The sequence below is a fragment of the Talpa occidentalis genome, unplaced genomic scaffold (assembly GCF_014898055.3).
Source record: "Talpa occidentalis isolate TD23 unplaced genomic scaffold, MPIMG_talOcc4v2.1 talOcc4.2, whole genome shotgun sequence".
Taxonomy (NCBI): Eukaryota; Metazoa; Chordata; class Mammalia; order Eulipotyphla; family Talpidae; genus Talpa; species Talpa occidentalis.
Window position 1 is genome coordinate 115867672 of NW_023602073.1, and position 19253 is coordinate 115886924.

The 19253-nt window shown below is 39.5% G+C and overlaps 1 protein-coding gene across 3 annotated transcripts; it reads left to right on the top strand.

Annotated features, from left to right (window-relative positions):
- Window positions 1-934: 934 nt before the first annotated feature.
- On the top strand, window positions 935-19157 carry LOC119252809 (calcium homeostasis modulator protein 6-like). Of its 3 annotated transcripts, XM_037520276.2 has the most exons (4): window positions 935-1845; window positions 16831-16929; window positions 18348-18482; window positions 19120-19157. In XM_037520276.2, the coding sequence occupies exons 1-4, from the start codon at window positions 1303-1305 to the stop codon at window positions 19144-19146; spliced, it is 804 nt and encodes a 267-aa protein (XP_037376173.1). In that variant the 5' UTR covers window positions 935-1302; the 3' UTR covers window positions 19147-19157. The 3 variants fall into 3 exon arrangements, 2 of the variants coding, with proteins under 2 accessions (XP_037376173.1, XP_037376172.1); XR_005126920.2 differs by lacking the exons at window positions 16831-16929; window positions 18348-18482; window positions 19120-19157 and adding an exon at window positions 4375-4409 and having other exon boundaries at window positions 942-2003; XM_037520275.2 differs by lacking the exons at window positions 16831-16929; window positions 18348-18482; window positions 19120-19157 and adding an exon at window positions 4375-4900 and having other exon boundaries at window positions 946-1845.
- Window positions 19158-19253: the final 96 nt, after the last annotated feature.

Consider the following 19253-nt stretch of genomic DNA (forward strand, 5'->3'; position numbering starts at 1 on the left):
GGGAGTACCCATGCAGCCAGAGGGCTACTCAGCCAGGCCAAGGGGGAGCTGTGTCCCTCACCTGATGCTCAGTTGTTTCCTGGCATAGACTGTTCACATTTGTAGGAACTGCTGCTAGGAGTGGGCATTGAAGAGATGCGCACAGAAAATAGTGAGTGGCGTTGAAAATAAAAAAAATCAAAGAAGCAAGCAGGCAAATGGCGAATGCACAAGTGTGAGGGGATGTGTAACCAGCTGCCCCAGCCAGGATTGAGAAATAGGAGAAAGCTAAGAAAAGTGTCAGTGTTATGCTACTCTAGCCATGACACCTATTGCTGTTTCTGCACATGCTGTTTTCAGCATGTATAGATCCTCACACCAGGACTTTTGCCTGAGAGGTTCCCTATTAACTTTCCCTGTTTCTGCACACTGAGAGGCACAGAACAGTCAAAGCAAAGGATAATCGAGGCAAACACACAGAATAGTTGAGGCACACAATAATACAAGCTCCCACATTTTCCCTTGTTTTTTTTTTTTTTTTTTATAACAGGTCAAAATCAGGAAAATCAGGAGAATAGGAGATAGCAAAGGAAGGGTTTCAAATTGTGATTGTTGTGTGAATCAAGGCCGCTGATGGATGTGAGGCATCTGCACTGGATAGGAGAGGCTCCAGGGACGGGAAACTGGCCCCAGCGCCAGGGGACACGGGTTCTCAGGTTTTGGCACCACATGAAAGGATTGGCATGGTAAAGAAAAGGAAAGCCAGGCTAAGTTTCTCACAGGCAAGAAGTTTATTGTGCTCCTGGGTGAGGTTTTCCAACCCCCATGTGGGTTGGAGAAGTTGCACCTGTTGGGGGATAAGGGCAAGTTTTATAGGATGGGGTCCAGCCTTGGAGGGAGGTGGAGAATGCGGAGATGAAGTTGCTTTCCAAAGAAGTTTTTTCTCTCTCAAAACTGGTTGTTCTTTCAACGCTGCTTATCAAGGCCCCTGCAAACCATCAGAGCCAGCTCCTGGGATGCAGGTGGCAGCAGTTTCAAGTTACACCCCTATACCCCATCTGTGCCCTGGCCTCCACCTTATAAAGGACACCTGTGTTATCTTCTTCTAAGAATGGGTGGCTACTTGGAGAGTCAAGGGTGTGTCCTTGAATCTGTCTGTCTGCCAGAGCTGATTTGTTTGCAAAAAAGAAATCAAAACCTGGTGACGCCCTCTTCTCTTTTAGAAAATTGCTTTTTTGCTAAGAACAGGAAGTCCCAGACTCCAGTCCATCCAAACTACTGCTGAAGCAGCAAAGAGGCAGAAGCACCCAGGGCTGACTTGAAATGGCAACCTTGGTTAAGACCATCCTGGAGAAGTTTCCCACATTGCTGGACCTACAGCTCAAGCATGGCAGCAAGCTGGGCTATGGCTTGGTGAGCCTGCTGACCGCAGGCGGAGAGCGCATCTTCTCCACGGCAGTGTTCCAGTGCCCCTGCCACCCCACCTGGAACCTGCCCTATGGAATGGTTTTCCTTTTGGTGCCTGGGCTGGCGCTCTTCCTCCTGGGCTACGTGCTGAACACAAGCACCTGGCGCCTGACGACCGGCTGCTGCAGGCAGGACTGCAGCCAGTTGTGCACCTGTGGGAGCCAGAGCTGGAAGGAGTTCCTGTGGATCAGCGCCACCTCCTTGGTTGCCCCCCTTTCGTGGGTGGCTGTGGGGCTGCTCGGGGGCACTTTCTACGAGTGCTCCGCCAGCGGGATCCCCTCCTTAGCAAGGCGCTTGTGCCTTGACCGCTATGAAAACTGCTCCAGGTTGATGCCCAAGTTGCCCTGTCTGCGGAACCTAGAGCCGGACCTCCTGAAGGCGCTCCAGGCCCAATCGCAGGTCGGAGCTGGCGCTGAGCGGGCGGGAGGAGTGGAGGAGATGGGCTTCAGGAAATTGGGTGCGAGGCTGACCTGTAAGGCAGAATCGGTGCCTTTTCTCCAGGTATAAGGCACCTGAAGACAAATTCGGACAGTTACTTGCTTCTACTGAGTCCAAAGGTGAACATTTAAATGAAATGAAGGAAAAGGAGGAAAGGTACCTGTGTAGTGAGGCTGTGCCAGAGAGCCCGTTAAGTCCTTTTCTTATCACCTGAGCTGGGTAGTGGCTAGGGGCTCAGAAAGCCAAAGACTGAACCGCTGGGTATTATTGCAAAAGAAGTTTTATTCCAGGTAGCTGAGTGCATGGCAGAGCAAGGCATTCTTGGAATGCCTTCCCCTCTGCTGCCATTTGAAAGAGTATGTAAAGAAGGCATAAGGGGCATCTGGTGCAGGGGATATAACTGGTCTAGTTAGCTGGTGACATTTTCGCTCTGTGGCGTGGGCCATGCTACTCACGCTGTCTGACAAGGTCCGGGCATGGGGGAAATTTCTGAAAAGTCAGAAAACTCCATAGCTGGCTCCTGCTACTTCCTTTCATTTGTTTGTGGCAGTTCTTGAAATCATGGAAATTTTCTATAAGCTTTAGAATAACACAATGAGTGTTGGCATTAGTGCCAGTAATGCACACTTCAGTAGTGTGAGAAATGTACCTTTCAACATGATTGATAATCAAATAATTCCCAGTAATTCTCCACTTCCTCCAATTTGTAATTCAGTTACTATCAGTAACACTGAGTTTTTTTTAACAAGCCACGCTTGATAGAACTGATGGAACTGAGTCGGGCAAAAGTCCCCACTAGAGAAGGCCCTGAGGTGCCCCGGGAGGTGAACTGGCAGGAAAGAAACACATCACATACTGTTCCCATGGCACGGGGACCCTTTGGTTCTATATAGCAAATAGGAAGCCACCCTTGATTTTGCAGTGCCTGCTTAGCTTTCTTTCAGTTACCTTGCTTGAACATATAAATCACGTTGCATATAGCACCTGTTTCTATTTTCTGAATAACATACATCACCGAGGAAAATATATAACCAAGTGACCATATTAATCATAGACTAGGAAAATTAAGAAAGGACTGTGCACTATTAATGATCATTAATAATTTCTGAAACAATGTAAAAGTAAAATCAATCATGATCGCATCATGTAATGATCAAATAATTTCTGATCTATAAATAAAGCCCTGCTGAGGCTATCAGCGGGAGATATCCTCACTCTGATCAAGTGTCAGTGTTTCCTCACTACCTCATCTACCTCACTCCCTCCTCCTCTCATCCCTCCACTTCATTGGCCATCTCCTCCTAGTGGAAACCGGGCCCCTGTCTGAGCTGGAATCCAGCAGCTCTAGAAGTCTTCTTTGTTCTTTAACTGGCCTTAAGGACCCCTAAATGGTTTCTGTGAGCTTAAAAGTGTTGTAGATTACCACTTCAAGGGACAGAGCTTAGGGGAGGGGGGTGTGAGCAGCCCTACACTTTGCCTCCTGTATCTTCTCACAGCCACCCTTTAGAGAGAATACAGGAGTCAGCTAGAAGGCAGAATTATTACAGTAAAGTGGTCTGTGTGTAAAGCCACCGTCCCTCACTGCTTGTGGGATTTTATTATTATTATTTATTTTTTAAACAATGTTTGCTTCCCACAACCCCTCAGATTGAGTCCCCATAGAATTTCCTTCCCCAAGGCACCCACGCACCATCACCACAGTCCCCTGTGCTCCTCCCTCCCTTCCTCTGATCCCTGTCCCTCCTCCTCCCCTGCAGGATGTCTCTGATTTATAATTGTCATTTTTGCTTTGTTGTGTTTCGTACTGTTATTATTTTTTACACTGATGTCTTACTTGGTTTCCCTATATTCCTGTTATAAGTGAAACCATCCAATATTTTTCTTTTTCCTTCTGGCTTATTTCACTGAGCATAATTCCTTCTAGCTCCATCCATGTTGCTGGGAATGGCATGAGTTTATCTGTTTTGATTGCTGAATAATATTCCATTGTGTATATATGCCACATATTCTTGATCCAGTCATTATTTTGGGGCATTTGGGTTGTTTCCAGGTTTTACCTATTGTAAATAGTGCTGCAATAAAAATAGGGGTATAGGTGTTCTTTTGAATCAATGTTTTTGTGTCCTTTGGGTAGATCCCTAGTAGTGGAATTGCCGGGTTGTATGGTAGCTCCATTTTTAGTAGGCTGAGAAAACTCCAGACAGCTTTCCATAGTGGTTGGACCAGTTTGCATTCCCTGTTTGTGAGATTTTGAACCACAATGCTTGTTTCACTGGGTTTGCCAAAAGTGCATATTTTGAGTTCCAGGTCTCCCTGGGGTTTTGCAATGACTTGGAATAGAATTGATTCATCCAGCAAGCAGCTGTACAAAGAAAAGTGTTCTAGAAGTCTTGCCACTCCTTTTTCTTAAGGGATTAAGACACAATTAACTGTGGACTCAAACTTTTTATATAGTATAACTAAACTGCTATTCTGTTTTGTTTTCCGAAGGTGGCTGGCTGGATTCTGATAGCTGTGGTTTGCATTATTCTTATGATTGGTACATCTATTACCTATTGCAGATCTCCAGTTAGTTTTATGCAGCTGAAATTTAGCACCGAGTATGTGATTGAGGAGCAGAAGAGCCTTATAAAAGAAGCCAGAGAGAATGCAGCTGATTTGGCAAATGAGAATGTTAAATGTTTCTTTAAGGGCTCACGTCCACATCACCAGACCCCAAGTGCTGAAGACTGGAAGAATATTTCACCACTCTATACTTTGAATTCAAAGGAGCCATACTATAGCATGTTGCACAAACATGTTAACACGAGAAGGAAGGGTGAAGTGGCTTCTACTTTTAATGTTGGAGAGGCAAAATTTTAAGACAACACTGTATGACCTTATGAATGAATGGGAAAAAAGTTCTTTTGAGCTTCATTTGAAAAAAATTCTGTTTTGTTGATGACTGCTTTCTTTTTTAAGGCTTCCAAACCCTGGAAACATAAGTTTATATTTGAAATAAAAATTTAGAATTTTACCTGGCATTTTGTGGCTTCAAAGTTGTTACTAAACAAAAATAGGAAAATTAATCATGAATATTTTTTAAACATTGAAAAACTAATTAGAGATAATTACAGGCAAAACCTATTATTTTTAGTTTGTAGCATCAAGGGAAATTTTAAAGATTTTTATTACAGTAAATTTCAAATATGCCCCAAAGAGAAAGGATACTCTTATGAATTCCCGTGTAGTCATCACACAGCATAATGTGGGGATGTCAGATGAAACCCATGATGTACAAATAAATATAGAAATAGAAATTGTGACCTGGTTCACTTAAAGGTAAAAGGAGGTTGGGGAAGACTATGAAAAGCTAATGTCTGTAGGGTAGAGCATATTAGGGACAGTATGTGGGACAGTAAGTAAGTAGGAAGATTTAAAGGTGACTGGAAACGGAGCAAGAGACAAATGGTCATGATGGGATATTGGTTTTCATCCTATGAACATTTTAGGAAGATTGATCTGCTTTTCCTGTGGGGAAGGGATAGTGAGGGAAGAGAGAAAACCAAGGCACAATGGAGAGACTAACCAGGAGGCAGTGGAAATAGGTAAGAGTGAAATTTGAACTGGGTTGATGATGATGAAAATGGAAAAAGTAGAGATATTCAAGGTAGCTTAGGAAGTTAGTCATTATGCAATTTGTTGATGGAAAGGATGCAATTAATTTAATGAGAATGACAATTTCTCTAGAAAAAATTCTGTTTCTTGATTTGAGGATATCAGCGGATATTAGATTGTCATTCTTGTTCATCCCCCAAGTTATGGTACTTTTTGTGTGTTTTTTAAAAAAACAATATACATCATGCTTATCATGGTACTTGGCTTAATTACCAGGTATAACTCCCCTTGCCTGTCTCTCTTAGTCCCTTCAGGGAACTAAGCAATAATGAAATGCCATAGACTGGGTAGTTTATAAACAGCAGAAATTTATTTCTCACCACTTTGGAGGCTGGGAAGACCAAGGTCAAGGTGACGTCGGCCAAGGCCCTGTTTCCTAGATGGTTGTCTTTTCATTGTAATTACAGAAGGTGGCAGGGGTGAGAGGTCTCTGTGGAGCCTCTTTTACAAGGCACTATTCCCATTTATGAGGGCTCTCTCCTCATGACCTAAACACTTCCCAAAGGCCCCATCCCCAAATATCATCACACTGGGATTAGATTGGAGGGGACACAAATATTAGTCCATAGCACTGTCACTCAAAGTCCTTAACCTCTTCCTGTTTCCCATTCCAGGCTATCCAGCCTTAATTTTCAGTATTATCCAATATATAACTTCTAATTTAATCAAGCTTTGTGGCCTCTCTACCATACCAATTAAACATGAAAGTTCAGTTACAAGTTTTCTATCAAATGATTATCTTTTCTGTTATTATCCCAGTGTCTGGCTGAAATTATTGGATTGAAAGTATAAGCCACAATAAAAACAAAAACAATGGGATCTTTTTTTTATTTTTATTTTTATATTCCCCATACAATTGCAACCCTGATTTTGACCCCAATCCCTCCTTTCTCCCCCACCTCTAAGAGTGTCTCTGGTTCATAGCTGTTTGTTGATTTTTATATTTTTTTTATTATAGTTATTCTTTTTCCTGGTCCATATTTAGGTTTTCTAGATTCCTGCTATGAGTGAGATCACCCGGTATTTTTCTTTTTCTTTCTGGCTTATTTCGCTGAGCATGATCCCTTCCAGCTCCATCCATGTTGCTGCAAATTGCATGTGTTTATCTTTTTTGAGTGCTGAGTAATATTCCACTGTGTATATGAACCACATCTTCTTGATCCAGTCATCTATTTTTGGGCATTTGGGTTGTTTCCAAAGCTTGGCTATTATAAATTGTGCTGCTATAAACATAGGGGTTTTGGTGCTCTTTGGAATTGATGTTTCTGTGCCCTTTAGGTAAATACCTAGGAGTGGAATTGCTGGATCATATGGAAGCTCTATCTTTAGTAGGTTGAGGAATCTCCACACAGCTCTCCATAGTGGTTGGACCAGTTTGCATTCCCACCAGTAGTGGAGGAGAGTTCCTTTCTCTCCACATCCTGGCCAACATTTGTTGTTGCTAGTTTTTTAATATGCACCATTCTCACTGATGTGAGATGGTATCTCACTGTAGTTTTGATTTGCATTTCTCTGATTGCAAGTGAAGTTGAACATTTTTTCATATGCCTGCTGGTCATTTGTATTTCCTCTTTGGAGAAGTTTCTTTTTAGCTCTTCTGCCCATTTTTTTTTTAAGGAGTTTTTTTTTTTTTTTTTTTTTTTTTTTTTAAGATTTAGGGCCTCCCCTAGTGGCGCAGTGGTTGAGCGCTGGGCTGCGAAGCTGCCCACAGCCTCTGCAGAGCTGGTTCGATCCCCGGCCACCGGGCGAGGGTCCCACATGGCGAGCAGACCTCTCCTGCCACCCGCTGCTCCCCTCAGCAGTGTACTTCGTCAGTCTGCCTGCTCTGCTCTCCCCTCTGGCTCTGGCGAATTCTCTCACTCTCCCGTGCTTCTGACTGTACGCAGTGCTTGTATAAATAAATAAATAAATCTTAAAAAAAAAGATTGATTTATACAAGCACTGGGTACAGTCAGAAGCATGGGAGGGTGAGAGAATTCACTAGAGTGGGAAACAGAACAGATAGACTGACGAAATACACTGCTGAGGGGAGCAGTGTGTGTGGCAGGAGAGGTCTGTCACGCCATGTGGGACCCTCGCCAGCGGCCGGGGTTTGAACTGGCATTGCAGAGGCTGTGGGCAGCTTTGCAGCCCAGCTTCAACCGCTGTGCCACCAGGTGTGGCCCTCTTCTGCCCATCTTTTGACTGGATTATTTTATTTGTTTTTGTTGAGTCTCATCAGCTCTTTGTAGATTTTTGTGATCAGTCCTTTATCATTATTGTTGGGTGCAAAAATTTTCTCCCAGTCGGTGGGGTTTCTCTTTGTTTTGGTTATTGTCTCTCTTGCTGTGCAGAAACTCTTTAATTTGATAGTCCCAGCGGTTGATCTTTGCCTTCACTATCACTGCTTTGGGTGATGTGTCTGTAAAGATGTCTTTGAGGTACATGTCATGTAGTGTTTCGCCTATATTTCCTTCTATATATTTTACAGTTTCAGGTCTTATGTCTAGTTCTTCAATCCATTTTGAGTTGATTTGTGTGCATGGTGTGATGCAGTAGTCAAGCTTCATTCTTTTGCATGTAGTGACCCAGTTTTCCCAGCACCATTTATTGAACAAACTTTCTTTGCTCCAGTGCATATTCTTTGCTCCTTTGTCAAAGATTAGTTGACCATAGTTCTGTGGGTTTATTTATGGGTTTTCTATTCAGTTTCATTGGTCCATGTGTCTATTCTGGGTCCAATACCATGCAGTTTTGATGATTATGGCTTTGTAGTATAGTTTGAAATCTGGGCAAGTGATGCCTCCATTCCCTTCTTTTTTTTTTTTCAGGAGGGCTTTGGCTATTTGGGGTTTTTGATGGCTCCATATGAATTTCACCAATATTTGTTCTATTTCTTTGAAGAATATCTTTGAAATTTTAATTGGAATAGCATTGAATCTGTAAATTGCTTTTGGAAGGAGGGCCATTTTGATAATGTTATTTCTTCCAATCCACAAGCAGGGAATGTCTTTCCATTTCTTTTTGTCTACTTCTATTTCTTTTAACAGTGTTTTATAGTTTTCTTTGTATAGGGCCTTTACTTCTTTTGTTAGGTATATTCCCAAGTATTTGATTTTTTTGTTTTAATAATAAAAGGAATGGTTTTCTTGATTTCTTCTTTAGATTTATTGTTTGTGTATAGGAAGGCTACTGATTTTTGTGTGTTGATTTTGTATCCTGCCACTTCACTAAACTGATTGAGTTGTTTAATTAGTTTTTCTGTGGAGTTTTTTTGGTTCTCTATGTATATTATCATATCATCTGCAAATAGTGATAATTTGCCTTCTTCCTTGCCTATCTGAATTCAATGTACATCTTTCTCTTTTCATTGCTCTGGCTAGGACTTCCAGTATTATATTGAAAAGCAGTGGTGAGAGTGGACATCCTTGTCTTGTTCCAGATCTTAATGGGAATGCTTTCAGCTTTTCACCATTGAGAATGATATTGGCTGTGGGCTTGTCATAAATGGCCTTTATGATGTTGAGGTATGTTCCTTGTATCCCAAGAATTTCAAGGGCCTTTATCATAAATGGGTGTTGTACTTTGTCGAATGCTTTCTCAATATCTATGTATATTATCATATGGTTTTTATATTTCTTTTTGTTGATGTGTTGGATTACATTGATTGATTCAGATGTTGAACCAGCCTTGTGTCCCTGGAATAAATCCTAATTAGTTGTGGTGAATTTTCTTATGGATGCATTGTTGGATTCTGTTTGGCAAGGATTTTGTTGAGGATTTTCGCATCAGTGTTGCAAAAATCAGATTTTTGCATTAATCTCATTGGGGAGATTGGCCTGTAATTTTCTTTTTTTGTGCTGTCTTTGTTTGGTTTTGGTATTAGTGTAATGTTGGCTTTGTAGAACGTATTTGGTAGTATTCCTTCTTTTTCAATTTTTTGAAAGAGTTTGTGTAGTATAGGCACTAATTCACTGCTGAACGTTTGGTAGAATTCATTTGTGAAGCTGTCTGGGTCTGGGCTTTTGTTTTTGTGAGTGCTTTGATTACTGCTTCAATTTTGCTGCTTTTAATTGGTCTGTTTAGTTGTTCTATTTCTTCTCTGTCCAACTTTGGAAGATTATATCATTTTAGGAATTTGTCCATCTCTTCTAGGTTGTTAAATTTGTTCACGTGTAAGTATTCATAGTAATCTCTGATTATTCTTTTGATTTCTACTGAGTCTGTTGTGATTTCTCCTCTTTCATTTATAATTCTATTTATATGTGTTTTCTCCAAAGGTATCTTTTTTAGTGGTATAAAGCAACTAGAAAGTAGGAGAGAAGGAAAAGGCACAAGTTTTGGAATTTGGATTTCAGATAGTAAATTATAATTTTCCTGATATATCCGAGGAATATGAATCTCAAGCTAGGAGAAAGAAAAGTAATATGATTTGGATCATGAAATCTATAAAAGACTCAGGAATTAGTAGCACTAGTGTCTTCTGGAAATGAGACTGGAGGTGGACCGCAGAACAGGATTGGTTGAAAACTTGTTTAAGAATTGGTCCCTCAGAACTCTGACCCTATTCCAAGTAATTGGGCAATAGCTTTTTCCTACCCTGTAAAGAGATAAACAAATTTTTAAATTGGAGTTTTAGACTCAGATGTAATTTTCCAAAAAGTTTTCTGAATGAAAGGACATTAGGCATAGTTGAGGGCAGGCACACTATGTTAAACAAATGTTCATTTGCTGACATATACATAGTGAATTTTCATTTCTCCAGTCTTCTTACCCAATCTGACTTCCAGAATTCTACATCCAGACTATATTCTCCAAGCAGGATGTCAGAAGAGCCACAGCTACTAAATCTGACTGCCCAAAAAAAGCGCTTTCAAAGAGAAAGTGAAGTAGTGCTTCCGACTCGCCATTTTAGAATAAGGACCTCCACTCAACAAAAACTGCTTGATACTGGGAGAAGGCTGCCCCCGCAGCCAGACATGAGCTGGGAAGCCTCCCCATGCCAGGCCCCTTCTGGCCAGCAGTCAGAGCCCAGAAGGGGAGCGGTAGCCACAGCCAGGGTACACTGTGGGTGCAGGAAAGTGTGCTTCCCACTCGCCATTTTAGAATAGGAACTTTTGCCTCAACAAAAACTGCTTGAAACTGGGAGAGGGCGGCCCTGCAGCCAGAGGTGAGCTGGGAAGCCACCCCCCACCAAGCCAGGTCCCTTCCAGCCAGCATTCGGAGCCCAGAGAGGGAGAAGGCAGCCATAGCTTGGGCAGACCTTGGGGCAAGAAAGTGTGCTTCTGACTTGCCATGTTAGAATAGGACCTTTGCCTCAACAAAAACTGCCCGGATCTGGGAGAGGGCTGCCCCCACAGCCAGAGGTGAGCTGAAGGCCCCCACAAGCCAGGTACATCTGGCAGGGAGTTGGAGCTCAGAGGGGGATCCAGCAATTTGGAGCCCAGCGAGCAATCTAGCCATGCCACCTCCAGGGCAGTCTGTGGGACTTCATGACACAACTCTGGAATTAAACAAATACAGAAGGAGGAGATATACTGTGACAGTGACCATTAACATATTCGTAGTACCACTGCCCCACGGGACTTCTGGCATAACAGTATTTGACTCGATTGGACCACCAGTTTCCGATATCCCAGAAAGAGCACACCAAAAAGATGCTGGCCAGTAGCAGGGACACAGTGTCCCAACGCATAGACAAATTAGAAAACAAGCAGCAGGGAGAAAAAAAAACACCAGCAACCAAGCAAATCCTCAGGGAGAAGACACACCACAAAATAAAAATCACCCACCAAATTGCAACAACAGTGACTTGGAAGAACTTCTGAGCCTTCCAGAAAGAGAATTTAAAATTGCCATGATTAAAAAACTGACAGAAGTCATTAAGAAAAACAATATTAAGGGAAAAATAATCATTGATCAGAAGAATGAAACTGAGTCCCTAAAGAGGGTAATGAAAGAAATGTAGGAGATCAAAGGATTAATGGAAGAGCTAAAGAACTCTGGGAAAAGCAGTGAGATCAGAATAAATGAAATGGAAGAACGAATAAGCACTCTCGAAGACACAGAAATAAAAAGAACCAAAACAGAAAAGGAAAGAGAAATATGAATGAAAAAGAATGAAGAAAGACTTCAGAAACTATCTGACTCCATGAGGAAAGGAAATATAAGAGTTATGGAAATCCCAGAAGGAGAGACATAAGAACAGAGAAAATATTCAAGGAAATAATTGCAGAGAACTTCCCAAACATGAAGAAGGAGCTGAGAATAGACATACAAGAAGCAAGAAGAACACTAAATTTCCATGATGAAAGGAAAAATACAGTAAGACACATAATAGTAAAGCTCCCAAGAACTCGAGACAAGGAAAAAATAATGAAGATGGCAAGAGGGAAGAAACAGATAATACACAAAGAAAACTAATCAGGCTGACATCATACTTCTCTGAAGAAACACTATGGGCCAGGAGAGAGTGGAGAGACATAGTCAACAGACTCCAAGACAACAAATGCCAACCAAGAATACTCTATTATTCAAAGCTTTCCTTCCTCTATGAAGAAAGAATAAGGACCTTCCCAGACAAACAGAAAATCCAGAATTTCATTACAACTAAAATCCCACTCCAATAAATACTACAAGGAGTCCTAAAGCCAGAAATAACAAAGGGGTGAATAAGAATGAAACAAGACAAAAAAAAATTACTAAAATAAATAAACCAGAGAAAAGTCAAACATAATGGCAAATACAGACACTAACATATCAATATTAACCCTAAATGTAAACAGGCTATACTCTTCAATAAAAAGACATAGAATCACAGGCTGGTTTAAGAAACAAAACCCAATCTTTTGCTGTCTCCAGGAAACTCACTTAACTACGAAAGATAAAAATAGACTCAAAGTTAAAGGATAGAAAACAATCCTACAAGCAAATGGACCGAAAAAGAAGGCAGGAACAGCTTTACTTTTATCAGATAAAACAGATTTCAAAGTCAAAAAGGTAAAAAGAGACCCCAGTGGTCACTACATTATGATCAAGGGGACAATACTTCAAGAAGAAATAACACTCATTAACATATGCTCACCAAATGAAGGAGCACCAAAATATATCAGACAACTATTATCATCTCTGAAAACAGACATCAGAGAAAACACATATGTAGTAGGAGACTTCAACACACCACTATCAACAATGGATAGATCAACGAGTCAAAAAAATAAGGACACTAAAGCTCTAAATAAGGATCTAAAGCTCTAAATGAGGATCTACAGCTCATGGGCTTAACAGACATCTATAGAACACTAAATCCCCAAAAAGCTGAGTACACATTTTTCTCAAGCACACATGGATCATTCTTCAGGATCTATCACAGACTGGGACACAAGACAAACATCAACAGGTACACCAAGATTGAAATCATACCAACCATCTTCTCTGACCATGAAGGCATCAAACTAGAAATAAACCATAAAAAGAAGGAAAGGAACTCTCCTATTTCATGGAATTTTAAACCCACACTACTGGAAGACCATTGGAATAATGAGGAGATCAAAGAAGAAATGAAAAATACTTTGACTTGAATACAAGGAGGACACCAATTTCCTAAATGTGTGGGATGCAGCAAAAGCACTAATAAGAGGAAAATATATAACAATAGAGGCTCACATCAAGAAACAAGAAAGAACTCAAACAACCTAATCTCAAAGCTCAAAGAACTTCAAAAGGCACAACAAAACCCAAAAACCAGAAGAAGAAAAGAAATAATAAAAATCAAAGCAGAAATAAATGAAATAGAAACTAAAAAAACAATCCAAAAGATCAATGAAATCAAAAGTTGGTTCTTCAAAAAAATAAAAATAAAAAAGACAAACCTCTAGCCAGGCGCACAAAGGAAAAACGGGAGAAAACACAAATAAATAGGATCACAAATGAAAGAGGAGAAATCACAACAGAAAAGGCTAGATAAAGAAGACATAGAACACCTAAACAGACCAATTACAAGCAGTGAAATTGAAATGGTAATAAAACCCTTCTCACAAACGAAAGCCCAGGACCAGATGGATTTACAAATGAATTCTACCAAACATTCAGAAACCAATTAGTGCCTATCCTTCACAAATTCTTTCAAAAAATTGAGAAGGAAGGGAAAATACCAAACACATTCTAACCACAAGCCAACATTTCACAGGAACCCCTTACAGCACTGTTTCCCACAGGTGCACAACTGGCTGTCTCTCCCATTTCAGCAGTCGGTTGTCAAGTGCCAGGTGCATGTGTTCAGCATGTAGCCCAGTGGTGTACATGAGCTATCAGAGGCTGCCTTACACACAGCCTCCATCCTAACTAACCAAATGGGCAAAACTTTCACCCCTTGTTTCTTCTACAATGACATTATAAAGGTCAGGTCAATTCTTGTTGTGTAAATTTAGCCTTGAGAAGCATGTATAAACACAGGAACTAATACCAAAACCAAACAAGAACAACATAAAAAAAGAAAACTACAGGCTAATCTCTCCGATGAACAGTGCAAAAATCCTCAATAAAATTTTAGCTATCAGAATCCAACAATGTGTTCATAAGATAATTCACCATGACCAAGTAGGATTCATTCCAGGGACACAAGGATGGTTCAACATCTGAATATCAATCAATGTAATCCAACACATCAACAAAAAGAAATATAAAAACTGTATGATAATAGATGCTGAGAAAGCTTTCAACAAAGTACAACACCCATTTATGATAAAGGCCCTTGAAATTCTTGGGATACAAGGAACATACCTCAACATCATCAAAGGCCATATATGTAACAAGCCCACAGCCAATATCACTCTCAATGGTGAAAATCTGAAAGCATTTCCATTAAGATCCGGAACAAGACAAGGATGTCCACTCTCACCACAGCTTTTCAATATAATACTGGAAGTCCTGGCCAGAGCAATAAGACAAGAGAAAGACATACATGGAATCCAAACAGGTAAGGAAGAAGGCAAACTATCACTACTCTCAGATGATATGATAATATACATAGAGAACCCCAAAAACTCCACAGAAATCTAATTAAACTAATCAAACCGTTTAGTAATGTGGCAGGATACGAAATCAACACAAAAAAATCAGTAGCCTTCCTATACACAAACAATAAATCTGAAGAAGAAACCAAAAAAATCATCCATTTTATTATTGAAACACAAAAAATCAAATACATGGGAATAAACCTAAGAAAAGAGGTAAAGGACCTATACAAAGAAAACTATAAAACACTATTAAAAGAAATAAAAGAAGACACAAAGAAATGGAAAGACATCCCTGCTCATGGATTGAAAGAATTAACATTATCAAAATGGCCATCCTGCCAAAAGCAATTTACAGATTCAATGTTATTTCAATTAAAATTTCAAAGATACTCTTCAAAGAAATAGAACAAATATTTATGAAATTCATATGGAGCCACCAAAAACCTCAAATAGCCAAAGCCCTCCTGAAAAAAAAAAGAAGGGAATGGAGGCATCACTTGCCCAGATTTCAAACTATACTACAAAGCCATAATCATCAAAACTACATGGTATTGAGACAAGAACAGACACACGACCCAATGGAACTGAATAGAAAATCCGGAAATAAACCCACAGATTTACAGTCAACTCATCTTTGACAAAGGAGCAAAGAATATGCACTGGAGCAAAGAAAGTTTGTTCAATAAATGGTGCTGGGAAAACTGGGTCACTACATGCAAAAGAATGAAGTTTTACCACTACCTCACATCATGCACAAAAACTAACTCAAAATGGATTAAAGAACTAGACATAAGACCTGAAACCATAAAATATATAGAAGGAAATATAGGTGAAACACTACATGACATACACCTCAGTAGCATCTTTAAAGACTTATCGCCCAAAGCAGTGATAGTGAAGGCAAAGATCAACAGCTGGGACTATCAAATTAAAGAGCTTCTGCACAGCAAAAGAGACAATAACCAAAACAAAGAGAAACCCCACCAACTGGGAGAACATTTTTGTATCCAACACTGCTGATAAAGGACTGATCACAAAAATCTACAAAGAGTTGATGAGACTCAACAAAATCAAAGAAAGTAATGCAGTCAAAAAATGGGCAGAAGTGCTAAAAAGAAACTTCTCCAAAGAGGAGATACAAATGGCCAACAGGCATATGAAAAAAATGTTCAACATCACTTGTAATCAGGGAAATGCAAATCAAAACTACCATGAGATACCATCTCACACCAGTGAGAATGGCACATATTTAAAAAACTAGCAACAACAAATGTTGGTGAGGTTGTGGAGAAAAAGGAACTCTCCTGCACTGCCGGTGGGAGTGAAAACTGGTCCAACCACTGTGGAAAGCTGTGTGGAGATTTCTTGAACTACTAAACATAGAGCTTCCATATGATCCAGCAATTCCACTCCTAGGTATTTACCCAAATGACACAGAAACAGTAATTCTAAAGGGCACCTGCACCCCTATGTTTATAGCAGCACTGTTTACAATAGCTAAGCTTTGGAAACAACCCAAATGCCCAAAAATAGATGACTGGACCAAGAAAATGTGGTATATATACACAATGGAATATTAATCAGCAATCAAAATAGATAAACACATGCAGTTTGCAGCAACATGGATGGAGCTAGAAGGGATCATGCTCAGCAAAATAAGTCAGAAAGAAAAAAATACCAGATGGTCTCACTCATAGCAGGAATTTAGAAAACCCAAATAGGAGACCAGGAAAAAGACTAATCAATACAAAGTAAAAATCAAAATCAACAAGCAACTACAAACCAGAGACCCACTATGGGAGGGGGGGGGGCAGGGGGGTGAGGGAAAGGAAGGACTAGAGTCAAAATAAGGGGGGAGGTGCAATTGTATGGGGAATATAACCAAAATGAAAATGTATACATTGTGCAAAGATGAAAAAAGATGTAAGAATTATATAAAATAAAATAAATAAATAAAGTAAAAAAAGTAAATAAATCTTTAAAAAAAGAATTATGTGAAATAAAACGTTAAAAAAAAGAAACTGAAATAGAAGTTTAATAAATGGACATGTATTTATTTCAGTATGTGTTCTGTATGTACTCTATTTTGTACTCCATGGGATTATTCTTTCATTTATATATTGCTAAATGTATAATAAATTATCAATAAAATTGTATCCGTATCCTTTTTCTATTCGTGTAGGTAAATTTAGATAATGCACATATTTTCAATTAAATAAATGTTAATCATAATTTAGCAATGGTTTGTGACTCCAGTTGAAAAAACAAGAACTTAGAGTAAATCCTTCCACAGTACGAGAAAATCATACCGGATCGCCAATTACTTGTCACCTTCCAAAGAGGCTCCTGCTGTTCTGCCTGCATCTGTTCCACATCCATGTACAGGGTTCGGGTAAGTGTATTCATGTGTTTCTATTGCTTCACTTTGTAGTCTCAGCCCTTTTCCCAACTTTTAAAACTACTTGTGTTCTTTGCTTTCCAGTGAGAGAACTAAGATGCAGGCAATTGTGAACTGTTTACACCAATATTCTTTAGATTGCCAAATTAATGAATATATTTCATTATTTCTGTAACATGCATTTCCTCATAGCACAATTTCTCAATGTTGCTAAGTTATATTAACTAATAGACTCAGCCAGTGACGGTTCCTTCATGGTTGCCAAAATCATAGGGTAGAAATACTTTTATCTTCTTTTTTAATCTTGTTCAAGTTCCTTGGACTGCTCTGATAAAACAGATTAATAGAAGAAAAAAACCAATTTAATTTCTTCCATATGAAGGCCCCATATGTACAGGACCTAGAAAAGTCACCAGAGCATTTAGTTTTATACCTTTTAAGACAAAAAATAATTGAGAGGGAAAGGTTGAAGATTACTGAAAAGCAACAAAGTTTGTTTATACATGATTCTCAAGGCTAAATTTACATGAGTTTTGACCTGACCCTTATAATGTCATTGTAGAAGAAACAAGGGGTGGAAGTTTTGCCCATTTGGTGAGTTAGGATGGAGGCTGTGTGTAAGGCAGTCTCATGTACACCATAGCTCATGTGCACCACCGAGAGTGAATCTGAATTTGCTCTATGAGATCCAAGAGATTATTGTGAGACCTTTCCATAGAAGCCTTGTTTTTCTGGTTCTCCTCTCTGTGGGGAGATAGCATTTTGTTCATTGTTGATGGTTCCTTCCCACTGATTTTCCTTACTTTTTGTCTTTTCATCTCATCTTCTCTTTCCTTTCCTGTGACCTATATCCTTCATATTATTTTTTTATGTTCAAGGTAAAGAAGACCCAATAAATTTTTGACTTTGGGTTTATAGAATAGTGCTGTATATTACAGTATCCACTAGCCACGTATGACTATTGAATACTTATTATGTGGAAGGTATGGCTGAAGAAATAAAATTTAAATTAATTTTAATTTTAATTACTTTACATTCAAAAACTAAAGCCATTAAATACCACTAAACATTTTATTATTTTACAATGACACATTTTGTTATTTTGATAGGACTACATACATTTCACTGTAATCATTGAAAATTTAACATTGTGTTGGGGAAACGTATAAAGCACACATTAGTTTTCAAATGTAATGTTAAGAAAAGAATCTCAATAATTTTTATGCTAACTAAATGTTGAAATATATTGTGGATAGGTAGTCTAAGTGAAATACATTATTAAAGTTAATGTCACTTATTTTTCCTTTTGTAATGTGACTGTTAGACAATCTAATGCCTAGCTCTTTCTAGACTCTCACATTCAGGAAGGAATGCCTATTGAATACAAACAAGTCAGTCTCTGGGTTATATAGGTCATCTTTCATAGCATAAACTCAATGCCAAGAAAGTTGCTTCCACTCCAGAATGAGGGAGAAAATGGCGTGGAGAACAAACCTCATCTGAAGCTGTCAACAGTTCCAGCATTCAACATCACTGAGAATATCAAAGTAAGTTGCTTTCAGTAGATGGAAAACAAGGCATTGGACCAAGGGAGATTGGTGGCTTGGTGGGAAATGAAAGGAGAGAAAACAGGTTGTAGGATACTCTAGTACATGAACATTTTTTTAAAGATTAATTTATTTATGCATACAAGAGCTGGGCTGTAGGCCAGAGGTGTGTGGGGGGAGGTGGAGGGTATAGTGGTGAGAGGATTCATCAGAGATGGAGTGGGGAACAGAACAGGTTGAACTACTGAAATACACTGCTGAGGGAAGCAGCGGGCAAGACAAGAGAGGGCTTCTGCACCATGTGGGTCAGCATCCTGGCCGGTGATCTAACTCATGCTACAGTGGTTGCAGATAGCTTCATAGTGCTGAGACTTAACCCCTTGTACCACCAGCAATGAAGTCAGCTATGTACATTCTTAAGAGGGCAAGTTGGCTGTTGGTTTAAGGCTCTTTGACATGAATATTTCAGATTCCTGAAGGGTGAATATGTTGTAAAAGACAAAGAGAAAACTCATCAGAAGATAGAAACATCTTAAGAAGCTTTGAAATGGATTTTGCACAAATATTCTTCTGAACGCATCAGTTTAAGATACATGGTTTCATGATATCATTTCTGTTATGAAATATTTTCTTCCAGATTCTGATCTTCTTGGAGCTGGATTGAAAGTCCTTCCACTGATGTTGCAGCTGCCCCAGTGAACCTCTATGGTCTTTAATATCTACCTCAACATCCTTTAAAGAGATAAGTGGATAGATGGGGAAAAAGAGTTT